Genomic DNA, 16414 nt, shown 5'->3' on the forward strand with positions numbered 1-16414 from the left:
CTAGCGCTTCATTCCTCCTTCCACAACTGGAGCCATAGCCACTCCTTGATTGTTCTTTTGCGAGTTCCCGTCCCATCCTATATATGCATATTTAACATGATGAACAAAATTACGCGTGTTTCTATTATATAATGTTTAATGATTTGTATAAGCTCTAAATCAACCAGTCTCGTGTAGTTTAATTTTTGTAAAAAAGTTGATCTTGATATGAAAAAGTATAAAATAAAATCTGTTCTTTTTAGTGGAGCATCTTACTTTTTTACAAAAAAAACTTGCGCGATAGCTGTTTAGTTGGAGTTTGTATTTAACGATTAGCATTACTCATATATATATATATATATATAAATATGGATATAGTTATATATATTCTGTTTCTGTTAGAAATATTTTAATTTACCAGCAGACACATCGAAGCCCTGGTTTTGCAGCTCACGATACTCTTGACACAAGGCACACAGCTCGCAGAAACAATGAACACAACAATCCCCACAAGGGCTCTCCTCCAACATATAGAGTTTTCGAAGTTTAGCACGGTATGTGCACGAGTACAAACAACCAAAACCAGTTAAACTGTTGGGAATGGACCGAACAAACAAAGGCTAAGTTGAAGTAAATATTAGCGGAAGCAACAAAATAAACAACAATCACAAAAAGAACACCAAGATTTAAGTGGCTCAGCTCAATGTGAGCCTACGTCCACTGTAGGGGTCGGTTTCAATGAATTTCACTATGAACAAAAGATGGGAGTACAAGAGTATTGATCACAAAATCCTCAATCCTAAAGCCCCAATACACTCAATGGACTCTTAGGATTGTATACAAAAGGATTCTCAAAACTCTCTCTTTCTTGGCTGCTGAACACACTTCAAAATGAAGAGAAAATGATGTATTTATAGGACAAGGCGCTAGTCAGAACATTCGCTCGAGCGGACGTCGAGCGAAGTGTCGAGCGCACGTTAGGGTTACTTTCTCGCTCGAGCGGACAGTCGAGCGGAGGTCGAGCGGAACTCTCTGGAAGATTTCGCTCGAGCGGAGGTCGAGCGGAACTCTCTGGATGAGTTCGCTCGAGCGGACTGTCGAGCGGAGGTCGAGCGGAACTCTCTGGATGAGTTCGCTCGAGCGGACTGTCGAGCGGAACCTTAGCTCGAGCCACGGTCGAGCCACAGTCAAGCCAAGCCCCAAAAAACACATTTTCAACAGGAAATTAAGCCAAACTCAACATAAACTCTGGAGGAGGAAATATAGCAAGCCATTTCCACCGCAAGTTGACCAAAATTAACACAAATTAAAGCTACATACATCGCAGAATATACACACACACACACACACACATATATGTATGTATTTATATGTATATATGTGCTTTTATCCTACTTACAGGAGGATCCTTTGTCTGCAATTTCGGAGATCCGCCCGAAAGCAACGCATGGACACCAAAATGTCAAGCAACCTGTGACAGAAGTTCGTAGCTTTAGTTTTAATTTTTTAAACCCCCCACTTTAGCCAATCACTATAAACGAGCATTTCTGTATGGATCTTCGCATTATATAACAAGGTGAGGAAACGAAAGGCATTGACATTATTTAACACAGAATATTAATTATAACCTGACTAAGGAACGAAAGAGGTTAGAAATTTACAACTATGCATGTCAGAGAAGCAGTGAAAAAGGCTAGTTGACCAACGAACTTCACTTGTCGGTTGACCAGGGTACTGGGCAGGCACCGAAGCGCTGGCCATTTTAGAGCTAGCAGTCTTAATGTCTCGGTGACGTCGATGTTGGGAGCTGTTTTGACACAGAGACGATTCTAAATAAAGGAGAGATGAAATTTAACGTGGTTCGGCAATTGCCTACGTCCACAGCTGCTGTAATTTCACTATAAAATGATTTTTACAGAAATCTCTCTCTCACCCACTTTGATGCACTTCTCTGCTACACACACAACACTCTCTGTTTTCTCTACACTGCACACACAGTCTGCACTCTTAAGCTCTCCTATTTATAGGAGAGCAGATCACTACGTTGCAGCAATTTGCTGCATGATTCTTGGGGAGGTGCCTAACAATACAAAAGCACCGAACGGTGCCTAATGAGCCAAAATAGTAAACGGTGAGCCATGCACCGTTTGCTTCTTTGTCTCCATCTGCAACAATCTCCCACTTGGAGACAAATGAGTCTACATATCTTCATAACAATCATCACAGCAACTTCAAGGCGCTAGTCAGAACATTCGCTCGAGCGGACGTCGAGCGAAGTGTCGAGCGCACGTTAGGGTTACTTTCTCGCTCGAGCGGACAGTCGAGCGGAGGTCGAGCGGAACTCTCTGGAAGATTTCGCTCGAGCGGAGGTCGAGCGGAACTCTCTGGATGAGTTCGCTCGAGCGGACTGTCGAGCGGAACCTTAGCTCGAGCCACGGTCGAGCCACAGTCAAGCCAAGCCCCAAAAAACACATTTTCAACAGGAAATTAAGCCAAACTCAACATAAACTCTGGAGGAGGAAATATAGCAAGCCATTTCCACCGCAAGTTGACCAAAATTAACACAAATTAAAGCTACATACATCGCAGAATATACACACACACACACACACACATATATGTATGTATTTATATGTATATATGTGCTTTTATCCTACTTACAGGAGGATCCTTTGTCTGCAATTTCGGAGATCCGCCCGAAAGCAACGCATGGACACCAAAATGTCAAGCAACCTGTGACAGAAGTTCGTAGCTTTAGTTTTAATTTTTTAAACCCCCCACTTTAGCCAATCACTATAAACGAGCATTTCTGTATGGATCTTCGCATTATATAACAAGGTGAGGAAACGAAAGGCATTGACATTATTTAACACAGAATATTAATTATAACCTGACTAAGGAACGAAAGAGGTTAGAAATTTACAACTATGCATGTCAGAGAAGCAGTGAAAAAGGCTAGTTGACCAACGAACTTCACTTGTCGGTTGACCAGGGTACTGGGCAGGCACCGAAGCGCTGGCCATTTTAGAGCTAGCAGTCTTAATGTCTCGGTGACGTCGATGTTGGGAGCTGTTTTGACACAGAGACGATTCTAAATAAAGGAGAGATGAAATTTAACGTGGTTCGGCAATTGCCTACGTCCACAGCTGCTGTAATTTCACTATAAAATGATTTTTACAGAAATCTCTCTCTCACCCACTTTGATGCACTTCTCTGCTACACACACAACACTCTCTGTTTTCTCTACACTGCACACACAGTCTGCACTCTTAAGCTCTCCTATTTATAGGAGAGCAGATCACTACGTTGCAGCAATTTGCTGCATGATTCTTGGGGAGGTGCCTAACAATACAAAAGCACCGAACGGTGCCTAATGAGCCAAAATAGTAAACGGTGAGCCATGCACCGTTTGCTTCTTTGTCTCCATCTGCAACAATCTCCTACTTGGAGACAAATGAGTCTACATATCTTCATAGCAATCATCACAGCAACTTCAAGGCGCTAGTCAGAACATTCGCTCGAGCGGACGTCGAGCGAAGTGTCGAGCGCACGTTAGGGTTACTTTCTCGCTCGAGCGGACAGTCGAGCGGAGGTCGAGCGGAACTCTCTGGAAGATTTCGCTCGAGCGGAGGTCGAGCGGAACTCTCTGGATGAGTTCGCTCGAGCGGACTGTCGAGCAGAGGTCGAGCGGAACTCTCTGGATGAGTTCGCTCGAGCGGACTGTCATTTCTACTTCTGATGATTTTGCGATTTTTATCATCCCAAAATCGATAGCCAAATTCTTCATCACTATAACCGATGAAAAAATATTTTCTAGATTTGGATTCTAACTTGTTACGATCAGTAGAATCTATGTGAACATATGATAAACAGCCAAAAACTTTCAAATGGGAAAGATTTACCTTCTTTCCGCTCCAGACTTCCTCTGGTAGATCAAACTTTAAGGGAACTGAAGGTCCCCGATTAATCAAATAGGCTGCAGTGTTAATTGCATCAGCCCAAAAACATTCAGGCAATCCTGAATTCAGCCTCATACTTCTGGCACGTTCGTTGAGAGTTCTGTTCATGCGTTCAGCTATGCCATTCTGCTGCGGTGTCCTGGGAATAGTCTTCTGAAATCTAATCCCATTTGCAACACAGAATTCTTTGAACCCTCCATCGATGTACTCTCCTCCATTGTCTGACCTCAAACATTTTAACTTCAAGCCTGTTTCATTTTCAACCATGGCTCTCCACTTCTTGAAAGTATCAAATGTGTCAGATTTATTTTTTAAAAAATAAACCCATACTTTTCTGTTTGAGTCATCAATAAAGGAAACATAGTACCACGATCCTCCAAGAGAAGCGACTGGGGATGGCCCCCACAAATCTGTGTGCACCAACTTCAACTTTGTAGATTTTGGAGTTCTACCATTTTTTAGGAAACTAACCTTTTTCTGTTTTCCAAAAATGCAACCTTCACACATGTCGAAATCAGTTGATTCCAACTTTGGTAACTTCCCCTTGGATAATAGTACTTTCATTCCTTTTTCACTCATGTGACCAAGCCTTTGATGCCATAGGTTAGCATTTGCATCAGCAACTGCAATAGTATCTCTAATGCTTGAAGTCATATATAGAGTACCTGTTTTTGTGCCTCAAGCTACTACCATAGCTCCTTTTGTTATCTTCCACGTGCCACCGGTAAATAGTACCGAATGCCCATCAGTATCAAGTTGTCCTACAGAAATCAGGTTCCTCATGAGCTTGGGAACATGTCACACCTTCTGTAGCAACCATGCACTTCCATTGGAAAGATTGATTGGTACATCTCTCATGCCTTCGATTTCCAACGCTTCACCATCTGCTAAGTACACCTTCCCGAAATCACCAGTGACATAATTCTGCATGATTTCTCGGTGTGCTGTAGTGTGGAACGAGGCTCCTGAATCTAACACTCAAGATTCAATTTGGTTGTCGACTGAAAGGAGTAAGGCATCTCGGAGCTCTTCTGTTGTGGCATTAACAGAGTCATGCTCATTCTTCTTCTTTGCTTCCTTACAATTATTTTTGAAGTGGTCAATCTTGCCACAATTCCAGCACTGTACTTGTTTTCCGGACCTTGATTTATTTCTGCCTCTTCGGGACTTCGATCTGCCCCGATTTGAACTTCTACTAGCTCCTCTACCTCTCGTCTCGAGGTTTAAGGCAGAACTGGAAGTTGATGCTTCTCCTGTATCTCTTCTGCGAACTTCCTCGCTAAGAATATGGTCCCGGATATCTTGATATTTCATCTTTGTTTTGCCATAAGAATTGCTAACAGCTGTTCTCATGGCCTCCCAGCTCTTTGGCAATTGAGCTAGAGCAATCAGTGCACGTAATTGATTGATGATGGTGTTGAACTCATTCAGATGCTGAATAACTGGAGTTCCTTCTGCCATTCTCAAGTAGAATAGCTTGTACATCAAATGCACTTTGTTATTGGCTGATGGCTGCTCGTACATGTCCGATAGAGCTTTCATCAAATCCGCCGCGGTCTTTTCCTTTCCCACATTGTGTGCAACTGATCTTGACAGTGTTAGTCGAATGACTCCCAACACTTGTCTATCAAGGAAACTCCAATCTTCATTGCTCATATCATCTGGCTTTCTTCTTAGGAGTGGAAGATGTAGTTTCTTCCCATAAAAATAATCCTCTATCTGCATTCTCCAGTAGGCAAAGTCTGTACCGTCAAATTTCTCGATACCAACACCTTTAGCTTCTTCTCCAGCCATAACTTTACAAATGAGTTCAAATTCAAACAAACAAAGATCACCGTTGCGTCTGAAACACTTGAATTAGCTGGAAACGAGTCCGGAATGATCCAAATAGTTTGTCAGCACTATTTGATCGTCGCAATGGAACTCCAACTGGCGTGATCTAGCCCAAAATGATCTGCAACACGTGGATGGTTCAGATCCAATGTACTGATGTCGAATCTCAAAATTTCGACCGTACGGATAAGTCCAGAATGATCCAAATAGTTGGAAAGCACTATTTGATCGTCGAAATCGGACTCCGAATGGCTTAGATCTAGCCAAAAACAGATCTAAAAAATGGACGGTCTTGATCTGTCTGGCGCGTGAGATACACGCGCTGCACAGTGCGCGTGGGCAAGCACGTGGCGCGTGAGATACACGCGCTATAGTACTGTGGCGCATGGGGGAGACTGAGGCGATGTTCAACACGCGCTGAACCTTTGTAGGGCGCGTGGGGGCGCGTGGGCGTGTGTCCTTCACGCGTCTTCAACCTCTGGAGCGCGTGAGGGCGCGTGGGCGCGTGTACCTCACGCGTCTTCAACCTTCGGCGCGCGTGGGGGAGCGTGGATTGCAGCAGATGCACGCGCCGATCTTCTAGGGGCGCGTGTAGGCTCGTCCGACCTCCTTTTTCGATTCCGTTTGTGGCAACGGATTCGTCTCGACGCGAGGAACACCGTGGAATTGTCAAAAATTGATTTTGAACAACTTGAATTTTCAGACAGCTCGAACCAGTGCTCTGATACCAGTTGTTGGGAGCTGTTTTGACACAGACGATTCTAAATAAAGGAGGGACGAAATTTAACGTGGTTCGGCAATTGCCTACGTCCACAGCTGTTGTAATTTCACTATAAAATGATTTTTACAGAAATCTCTCTCTCACCCACTTTGATGCACTTCTCTGCTACACACACAACACTCTCTGTTTTCTCTCTGCTGCACACACAGTCTGCACTCTTAAGCTCTCCTATTTATAGGAGAGCAGATCACTACGTTGCAGCAATTTGCTGCATGATTCTTGGGGAGGTGCCTAACAATACAAAAGCACCGAACGGTGTCTAATGAGCCAAAATAGTAAACAGTGAGCCATGCACCATTTGCTTCTTTGTCTCCATCTGCAACAGTCGAGTCTTTACAGATGTGTGTGTTGGTGTGTGTATCTAAATAATATATAACAAAGCAGAGAAATGGGAGAAAGCTAGAGAAGAGAAAGCTCTGCTATAAGAGAGTTGGTTTTTGGGCTCTGCTATATTAAGAGATTGATTACTGGGAGTGTATATATAGAAGGAGAAGAAGATGGCGAGGAACGTATACATGGTAATATAAGAAAAGTCATTTGTCTGTTTATACATGTTTCTTTATCTCTGCATTCATTCATCGAATCTACGATGGAAGGGCAAGATTTCCTCATTTATTCTTTTTAACCGAGTTTGTCCCTTTTTTTTTTAATAAAAAAATTTACATCAAAGTCTTCCGTCACGTGCGTTTAAATATATGTATTTAAATAAAAATGATAAAAATGATAAATTATATATTAATTAAAAAAAATGTATGGCTTAAGATTAAAAGGTATGATAAGAGGAATATGATAATTCTTTATAAAATTTAAGATGAGTTTGTTTCTAAATCATGTGGGACTTCTCAATATGCTGTCTCATGTGTAGGCCGGTATTTCCGGTATTATCATTGTGGATAGATCGTAGTAACCCATCATCGATCATAGGTTAACCTGTTCTGACATCATATAAAAACATTCATTTCTCTTCTTAAAAGACTTGATAGGAGGAATATGATAACTCTTTATAAAGTCTAAGATGAGCTTATTTGTAAGTTATATGGGACTTTTCAATAAATTTTTATTATTATTTTTATGTTTTATAATATACATACAATGATGTTTGGTGCATGCAAGCCATATGTCGAAAAGGAAAAAGATATATGCTCAAGTTGTTTATGCGCGCAATAATAAATGCTATAGAATTTCTCCATTCCTCTACCACTTCAAACCTTCGAATTCGAATTAGACAATAATTAGAATTATGTGCATGAAAACTACTGGACAAAGTACAAACACTAGAATTATGTGCGATGGTGATGGTTTACTTAACGGAGAAACGATGGCACTGAATTGCATGCGGATGATGCTACAGCCACAGCTGGCTGGCAGCCACCATTAGAAAAATAAAAAATAAAAATAAAATAAAAAATAAAAACCATTTTTTAATATTTTAAATATTTTAAAAATATATAAAAAATTTATAATAATATTAAATAATAAGAAAAAAAAAAAACCAACGGTGGCACCCAAGGAAAGCTACCAGCAGTAGCCAAAGCATTTCGCATTGCATGTGCCGTCAAATTAGATTGTCTTGCAGTGGGGTCCATCGGGGGCTATAATTGGTCTATGAGTTGGACCGAATATTACTCCTCAGTGTTCAATTATCCAAAAGAAGATGCTAATTGAAACGATGAAGTTGACTGATAAAAATGTCTGATTGAAATTTTTTTATTTTTTTTAATTTTATTTAATAATTAAAAAAATGAATATTAATAAATTGATATCTTTTATTATTTTTTTAAAATATTTAAAACTGTATTAAAAATTATTAAAAGAAAAGAAGAAAAAAATAAAAATAAAAACATCATTTACACTGCATTAGTTCATTTCATCGATTGTTTATCGATACTAGTAGCATTGTCCTTATTAGAAAGAAAATATTTTAAGATGATGCCAAATGTGTCCATTAAAATTTAAATATGTACATTCGTATAAATGAATTTATTTTATTTTATTTTTTATGTATGTTTTAAATATCCTTAACTATGCATTAAAAATATATATAAATTTGCTAATAATTATTTTCTTAACCATTAAGAAAAAAATAAAAAATAAAAAAATATAATTGCACACATTTAATAAGTATATTTGATAGTTATACTACTATTTTATTATTAAAAAGGATAAGAAACTAACGAGAGCAAAAAAAAATTAAAAATATGAGTCATGCTATAAAATATAAATACAAATGGATCTTACATACTTACGTAACAATATTGTCACACGAGAATTTTTTTATTTTATTGTTTCATTTGGACAGAATCTATCAATTTCCTTTCCCTTCAATCCTCCCAAGTCCAGCCTTTGAGCATAATCGACCCTTCTCTTCGTAGTATTTTTCCAGATTTTTCCAATTCCTTTGAGCTTTGAACGTCCCATTTTTCTCTTCTTCTTCCTCTTTTTCTTTTTTTTTTCCCCTTCTATTTTTTCCCTTCATTAGGTGCTTTTCTCTATTTGTTTCCACTTGACATTTGTTGTCTTCATTATTTTTGCTATTTGTAGTCGCCACCGACATCATCCCTAATTTCGTCGCTGAATGTTGGTGCAAATTTAGTGTTTTTGTGAATGTTGGTGGAAATGTTGCAAAATGGTTTATGATGGGCATTTTGTGGAGATTAAATGTGAATTTGCAAAATATTAAAAAAGTTAATAAAATTATTATTAAAAAGATATAATATTATATTATTATTTTAACTTTAGAATGGCTAATACAATGTGGATCTATATTTCCATTGGTTTGGAATTTGACCGAAAGCTTTAATTTTAGTCAAAATTTAAACTTATCACTAGGTCCATTGCCAATGCTCTAAGGCTTCCAACCATATGAGCTCCCAAATATAAAATTCAACATTTTTCTTTTGGGAAAAAAAAAATGATTCACAAAGTTAACAAAAAAGAGAGAAGTTAGACACCCAAAAAAAAAAAAAAAAATTACACACAAAATACATAGAAGTTGGCTTTTTGCGTGCATGTGAAATAGAAGAGTGGTCAATTAATGGTCCAAACTCCAAAAGAGTGGGGTTGGGAGGAAGGGTTGAAGATATATGAGAAGGCCTGAAAAATAAGTGAAAAGAAATGAAAATAAATAAATAACTCATTTTTACCATTATATATATATCTCTCTCTCTCATCTGTTAGTGATGTATGTTGATCATAAACTCACCTTCTATTTGTCCTCAGTATACTGTGTCGTCTCTTCATTTTTCTTTTCATTCATGAATCATGATCATTTGTTTTACTTCTTGTATACATGTCTTGCAAAACAAAAAATATCTCATTTTAAATTTTAATTCTTCGTTTTAGGCCTCAATTTATATGGGCTGCCCCGGCTATAAACATTCGGTGAAGTCATATACAAGAGCGGCACACCATCTATTTTTTACCATGCTCCAAAGTTTATGTCGCCCATTTCTTTATTCGGTTTTGAAATATGTATGCGCTAACCTGCTGTTAAGGCTTTTTTTTTTTTTTTTTTTTTTTAAATAAAGAAATGGTACTTTTTATTTACTTTTTTTTTTTTAAATAAAATGTGACAGAGAGATCATTAGGCTAAGAGAAAACAAAACAGAACCCAAAATCAACCTGAAACAGCCTAATACAACATAGATGCAACAAAGTTAATAAAAGACAGGTGTAGACACTGAATTTTTAATACGTGTCATTAATTATTCATAGGGACAGCTGTATTTATACAATTTGTGCATAAATACAGCCGTTTGATTTCTTACATTGATGACTGGAGGTACGGTTAGAATCTTTAGCAACTCACAATAATTGGGGGGAGGGTGACACCTTTGCACACCACTAAAAGCTTGTCCTTTTCCTCACGTTCCTTTCTTTTTCGTTTTTCGGTGGAGAAATCAAGGATGGGCTGAAAAGAATGCAAGCAGGCCCACCAGAGGCGCATTTATGTATGTTGTGGGCTCGGACTCTTGAAAGAAGGGCCTAGAGTCAGGAAAGGCATCTGAGCTATTGGGCCCACCCACCACGGCTCCAACCAGCTGATTGGGATTGGGATTTGGACTTAGGAAATATCGAGAACCCGCTTTGCAACCAATGTGGGCAGGGTGGGCCCCAACTGAAGGTAGTGAGCTGGCCCTATGGTGTATCCTCTGTGGGTAACGTGCGCCATATCCAACCATGTACGACATTCCCAGTGGATTATCTCCAAGAATGTAGTCAACCTGGTAAGCAAGGGAAGGATCCAATTCAAAATTATCAAAATCACCCACATTATTTTTCCAAATTCCAAAATAAGACACCTAATTACGTGGTTTGCCCTGGGGATCGAGCTATTCAATCCGAGGACCATCTCTTATATAATGATAGATACTGTTCATATATACATATATGTATATATATTATATAGCAGACAAACCTAGCCGTTGATTTTGTCTGAAGTAGAGAAGGTCCACCCAGATTAAATGCTGATCTGAACCTGGATAGGAGGAGGGCCCACCTATATTATCATAGTGGCCTATGAATTTTACCTGACGTTTAGCCAGTCGTTTGAGCAGAGCAGGGGAGGCTGATGTCTCGCCACATGGTACAATCTTATGGGCATGGCTTAGATAATTAGAATAGGCCAGAAGCAGGAAAGACAATGACGTTACATGCTGCATGTTACTTCCACCAGCCTTGAAGATCAGCCCACCTTTCCGAATAAAAGGCCAAAAACAGAAAAACAGAATGTTATATAAGAAGATTTGATTAATTCTGAAAAATATCATCTTACTTCTATTTATTTTACCGTATTGATACTATTTCTATTCTATTATGGGTAATGCGAGTGACCTAATAAGATAAAAATAGATTCGAATTAATATATGACAAAAACTCATTCATTCTGGCAGCAAATGTGAAAATTCTCTATAGAAAAATGGTCATTTATTAATCTAACGCAAAAGGTATTTCAGAGCCGCAAGAATATGCGCCAAAAAGAATGACACAGAACGTAACACATGCATGGAACGCACAATTGCGAGACTACAGTCTGTCCAATGAACCATTGCGCAAGACTTTTGGTATGAAGGGCCCGTTATTCTTTTGGATTATTGTAAGGTAACAGTGATTCACGTGATTTTCTACTCAATGATTAGGTGTGATTGAGCTATCCTTTAAGACACAGGGAAATGGAGAAAGACAAAAATTACCTGGGGAATATTGGACTTGAGGATGAGAAATCCCAGGCAATAAAGAACAAATAAATCCATCTGCATTTTGCTGGAAGGACTTGAAATAATCTGCCCTTCCCCTCAATACTTCCTGATCATATAAATCATTTGAAAAGGTAAAAAAGAACTAGTTAGCTGTCTTGGTCTGCCATGTCTAGTTTCAATTGCGAAAACCTATACAAACCCTGGCTCATGCCGTAAATAATCTTCGATCTTTTCTCTTGAAACATGCAAAAATGCATGTACATACTGAGTAGATTGGCAAATTAAGATTTTCCCCATATATAATATATATATATACATATAAATGTGTGTGTGTATGTATGGATATGTATCTGATAATAGTGAAAAGCCCTAAAGAGGAAGTCGCAATCGTGAAGAATAATGGCTCAGCATGGGATGAACCATCGTTCCAGCCTTTATGCACATGCATGCAGCAGTAACTTACTCATTTCGGGACCCACAAAGGACCCAAATCTATGGATGAGTTAACCTAGACTTTGAGGTAACCACCCCCAGCCCCTCACTCAGGCTTTGGCATAACTTTAATATTGATTGAGAGGACAACACACAAATGCACAAAAGCAATGGAAAAGCATCATAACAGTTCACAAGGAAATTTTTTGAAAAAAGAAAAAAGTTAACACCACAAGACACTACCCCAAATTAATTTCTCCATCATATAAGACGGTAACCTACATATGCAAAGAAAACAACACAAAGTACATGACAGGACTGCTAGCCAGGCTCTCCCCATTTATTGTAGAACCAAACTTGAATTCCATATTAATTACATTGGCAAGAAAAAAGAAAGCAAGTCACATGAAAGCCAAATTCTGTACCAGAGATTCCATGTGCTATCATCAAATTCATACAACTTCTCTCCATTACGATCTTGACTATTGCATCAGCCAAAAAGAAAACTTTTATATATTCCATTCCATTCATCCCGATCAGAGTAGAGGGCTCCACCAAAAATGTGGACCCATAACAAGGAGACCCTTTTGGAAGTTGAATGATCACAAAGCCAAGCCTTAAGGGGCGTAGGAAGCCGCTTTTAGAACCACCACACACCTTACTAAAAAAATATATTAGCATATATACATACTGCCATAGTCCTCTCTTTATATAATCTTGGTTAGTATATATTTTAAGCATGAATACTTCGAACATAACTGCTTCAATACGTTCAAACCAGATCAGTTGGACCCCACTAGATAGATACACATTCCACACCACGTGATACACATCCATTGCATTAACAATGGGGTTAAAGAGCATAAAATAAAAACGCCCATATATCAAACAGGAACGTAGGACACTCCAGGGAGAATAAAAAACATTAAAGTCCGACAAAAAAGCTTTTGATAAGTGCCAAGACATATTCATGTATTAACTTCATATTATGAAGTTCCCAAGATAAATAAATTCAGGAATTAGGGTTACCTTGGAAATCAGCACATTAATCCCAGCGTGCTTGTTATCCCAACCAAACTCGTTGATGGTATCCCCGGCTCTCAATATCACCTCGTTCTGCGCTATGTACTCTCTGTATTCGCGCCTCCTCGAGGCCTTGTGCAACCACGCCGCTGCCCAAAGCAACTCGTCCTACACAATAACAGCAACAACACCATTCAGTAAAACCAGCAACTTTTACGACGATCCAACGGCTGAGACTCGTGAACAAATCCCCCCCCCCCCCCCCCCCCCCCCCCTCTCCCCACCTGGTAGCCGTTGACGTCGCAGTAAAAAGGGCATACTGCAGGGTGCAGGCTCGAGCTGTACGCACCCCGGTGTCTGTCAGCAAACTCGAACACCTGCGTTGTAACCGTTACATACTTGCACACAAAATGGGACGAATAAAAAAATTAATATATAAAAATTACCCAACGTTAAAAAAAAGGTGATTCATGTGTGAAAGGGACGTACCCTAACGGCACGATTGAGAAGCAATCTAGAGTAAGAAGGGTCACGTGATCTGAACACAATGGACGCAGCGGCCAAGGCAGCGGCGGTTTCTCCCGCCACGTCAGAGCCAGGGTGGGCCCTGTCGATCTTATACACCGTACGAAGCGTATCCATGTCCTCTGGTCTCTCCCAGCAGTTGTGATCTGAGTAGGCGTCACCCACCTGCACATAAACGACATCCGGCACCACCGTTGCCTTCAAGAGGTAATCCGTCCCCCACTTCACGGCCCTAACGGCGTTCCTCAGCTCCGGTCCCATTGTCCTCCCGAAGTCTATAACACTCCAGGACAGCATCGTCGTGGTAAATGCCATTGGGAACCCGAACTTAATGTTGTCCCCGGCGTCGTAGTATCCGCCGGTTAAGTCCACCTGCAAAAGTATGCAATGTAGGTACAGCGCCGGTGTTTTTAAGACTAGCTCAACGAAGAAAAAGGGGAATGTTAAAGGTGTGTGAGAATGTAGGTTGTGAAGTTTACCCCAGCGGTGGCCCCGTCGTGCAAACCGGAGTTCCTGCGCCATTGGACACGTTGATCTGGCGGAAGTTTCCCCGATCGTTGGCCCTCGAAGAAGAGGATGCTTTTCCTCAGGGCGTCGTGGTAGTTGTGGGGGCCGGCGATTGAACGGAGAGGAAGTAGCAAGAGGAGGACGCTGAGGAAGCCAAGTGCGGGAACATAGCCCGGGAAAGAGAGTGCACTTCGCGCCATGTCTTGCTGGTTGAGCATGTAGAAGCGAAACCGTCGAGGTTCTTTATACTGGAAAGTGTCATTGGATTCCAGAGCTGGGACCAATCAGTGCCCGCCACGCGGACAGACATGACTGGTTGATTGTTCGGATTCCGATACACAACACGCTTGACCGGGTCTTCTCGGATCTTGACAGCTTGTTGGGTCGGGCAACCCGACCCCAGTATCCCATTTGGATTATTAAGAGGGTCGGTGGGACAGAAAGTAGAATAAAGAGGGAAGAGGTGTGATCCACCGTCGTATTGACGGTGGACACGTGGGTGGGTTTCAAACGGTGTGGACCCACAAAGGACGAGGAGGAAGAGAACAAATTTGCCCCGAAGTTATCTTGATTGGGTGGGAATGATTCAGAAGCGTCAGATATGTTGACGGTTTTCTAGCGCTGTTTTAGGACTTTTGAGGTAGAACTCAGAAGGCATGTGACTTTATGCTGGGTTGTTGGACGTATTTATAAAAAAAAAAAATAGACAATTTTAGGTTTTATAGGTAGATTCTACGGCTAAAATCAAGTGATTGTATGGTCCTTGCTGCTTTGGTTAACACCAAACGCCCTGTTGTCGATGTTATGTAATCCGATCCATTTTGAGGATACGTTAGGTTGCTGGCAGATTAAGGCCCAAACCTTACTCGATTGAGATATCTTTCAATTTGGTTGTGATATTTAAAGATGAATAATTCTTGTTGCAGTCGCATGGGAGAACTGGCGTGCACCTGAAAAAATGAAATGAACTGTTTCATTCTTTTCTCTCCTTCCGTGGTTTCCCTCTCGTTTTCTCCTCTCTTTTTCACTCTCCTTTCATTTCCCCTTCGTGTATTTTTGAAAAATGAAAAATTTTCTTTGTGGATTTGCAGATTCTTGAAAATCGGAGAGAGAAGGAGCTTAGAAATACACCAGGTTGCAGAGGAAATCGAAATTGAAATCGGAAAGAAAACCATAATTATACTGGTTGTGCCAACACTATTGGCAACCAAGGGGGAGGAAGTGAACACCTTGATTTTGCACAAATCTGCTCCAAAAAAATTTCAAGAAAAGTTTCAATATACGGTGAGTGAAGAGCTCCCCGAACATCCATCCTCCTTCCCTAACCCAGAGACCTTTGTTACTTCATACCCATTTCAATTTTTTTTTTTTTTAAGAATGTTCCACTTGCTATTGATATAGAGACTATCTATTTATTAGTTCTATTTTATTTTTCCTGGTTTTTGGGAGGGAAACCTAGATTGGGTTCTATAGTGGATCTGCACAGGGGAATGTATAGAGTAGTCGTTGAAAATTCTTTTTCCTAGAACTGTTGTTGAAGCTCAATCAATGCACGAAGAGGAACTGAAACCCCCGATGAACCAATCGAAACTCCATGACGACGAAAACAACCTCCATCCCACTGTGCATAGATCAACAATGCCAACCCACGAAATTTATCACTCCGTCGAAGAAGAGAAGCTCCAGCCACAAAGACGAATAGAAGTGTATTTTTTTAGCATTTTTGCATTTTTTTTTTTTTTTTTCTGCACCCCAATGCTCTCCGTGAGTTGCATTTTTTGATTTTGTTTCTTTCCGATTTCTTTTTGTTTTTTAAATCGATTGATGTGGTACATCAACCGATTGCACCATAATTACACAAGGCCGACTGTCCGTAAAAAAACTCAAATAATATTAATCTTTACAAATAGTATTAAATTTTAAATATAAATAATGTTATACATAGTCTCAAAATATATAAGTATCGCTCACTTATTTAAAAAATGAGACCTATTGTTAAAAAATAGATTTTTCTATCTCGATTTCAAATTTGTCCATATTTTTTAAAAGAGCACGCCGCACACTTTAAGATTATGGAAATCATTTTCTATTGAATATTAGTGTTATACTTTGCAAAGGTGAACCAGCTCTTTCTTAATAGTAAAGCAAGTACTCTAAACTCACAAGGAATAAATAAA

At 39.8% G+C, this 16414-nt stretch overlaps 2 protein-coding genes and 1 long non-coding RNA gene across 3 annotated transcripts; 1 reads left to right on the forward strand and 2 right to left on the reverse strand.

Annotated features, from left to right (window-relative positions):
* LOC122310286 (protein PLANT CADMIUM RESISTANCE 2-like) lies at window positions 1-6986 on the reverse strand. The gene is made up of 7 exons (XM_043124170.1): window positions 6882-6986; window positions 2903-3039; window positions 2641-2712; window positions 1690-1786; window positions 1379-1450; window positions 398-570; window positions 1-77 (listed from the first exon to the last, which is right to left on the reverse strand). Exons 2-7 carry the CDS (start codon window positions 3000-3002, stop codon window positions 1-3), a joined length of 591 nt encoding a protein of 196 aa, XP_042980104.1. The 5' UTR covers window positions 3003-3039; window positions 6882-6986.
* Window positions 6987-10198: 3212 nt separating this feature from the next.
* LOC122311022 (endoglucanase 8-like) lies at window positions 10199-14461 on the reverse strand. The gene is made up of 7 exons (XM_043125365.1): window positions 14210-14461; window positions 13695-14102; window positions 13490-13582; window positions 13212-13373; window positions 11745-11856; window positions 11082-11245; window positions 10199-10775 (listed from the first exon to the last, which is right to left on the reverse strand). The coding sequence occupies exons 1-7, from the start codon at window positions 14453-14455 to the stop codon at window positions 10452-10454; spliced, it is 1509 nt and encodes a 502-aa protein (XP_042981299.1). The 5' UTR covers window positions 14456-14461; the 3' UTR covers window positions 10199-10451.
* A 142-nt stretch (window positions 14462-14603) lies between these two features.
* On the forward strand, window positions 14604-16146 carry LOC122311023. Its single transcript, XR_006242719.1, has 2 exons — window positions 14604-15233; window positions 15329-16146. It is a non-coding gene; the product is annotated as an uncharacterized LOC122311023 (long non-coding RNA).
* The last annotated feature ends 268 nt before the right edge of the window (window positions 16147-16414 follow it).

This window comes from Carya illinoinensis, chromosome 5, assembly GCF_018687715.1.
Source record: "Carya illinoinensis cultivar Pawnee chromosome 5, C.illinoinensisPawnee_v1, whole genome shotgun sequence".
Taxonomy (NCBI): domain Eukaryota; kingdom Viridiplantae; phylum Streptophyta; class Magnoliopsida; order Fagales; family Juglandaceae; genus Carya; species Carya illinoinensis.

Coding starts and splice junctions, on each gene's coding strand:
- LOC122310286 (XM_043124170.1), bottom strand. CDS start 3,002: ATGGCCAGCGCTTCGGTGCCTGCCCAGTACCCTGGTCAACCGACAAGT. Junction 571..1,378: donor TGCAGACAAAGGATCCTCCT/GTAAGTAGGATA, acceptor CATTCCCAACAG/TTTAACTGGTTTTGGTTGTT. Junction 78..397: donor GGGCTTCGATGTGTCTGCTG/GTAAATTAAAAT, acceptor ATGCATATATAG/GATGGGACGGGAACTCGCAA.
- LOC122311022 (XM_043125365.1), bottom strand. CDS start 14,455: ATGCTCAACCAGCAAGACATGGCGCGAAGTGCACTCTCTTTCCCGGGC. Junction 13,374..13,489: donor GCGACGTCAACGGCTACCAG/GTGGGGAGAGGG, acceptor GTTATTGTGTAG/GACGAGTTGCTTTGGGCAGC. Junction 10,776..11,081: donor AACGACTGGCTAAACGTCAG/GTAAAATTCATA, acceptor CTTGCTTACCAG/GTTGACTACATTCTTGGAGA.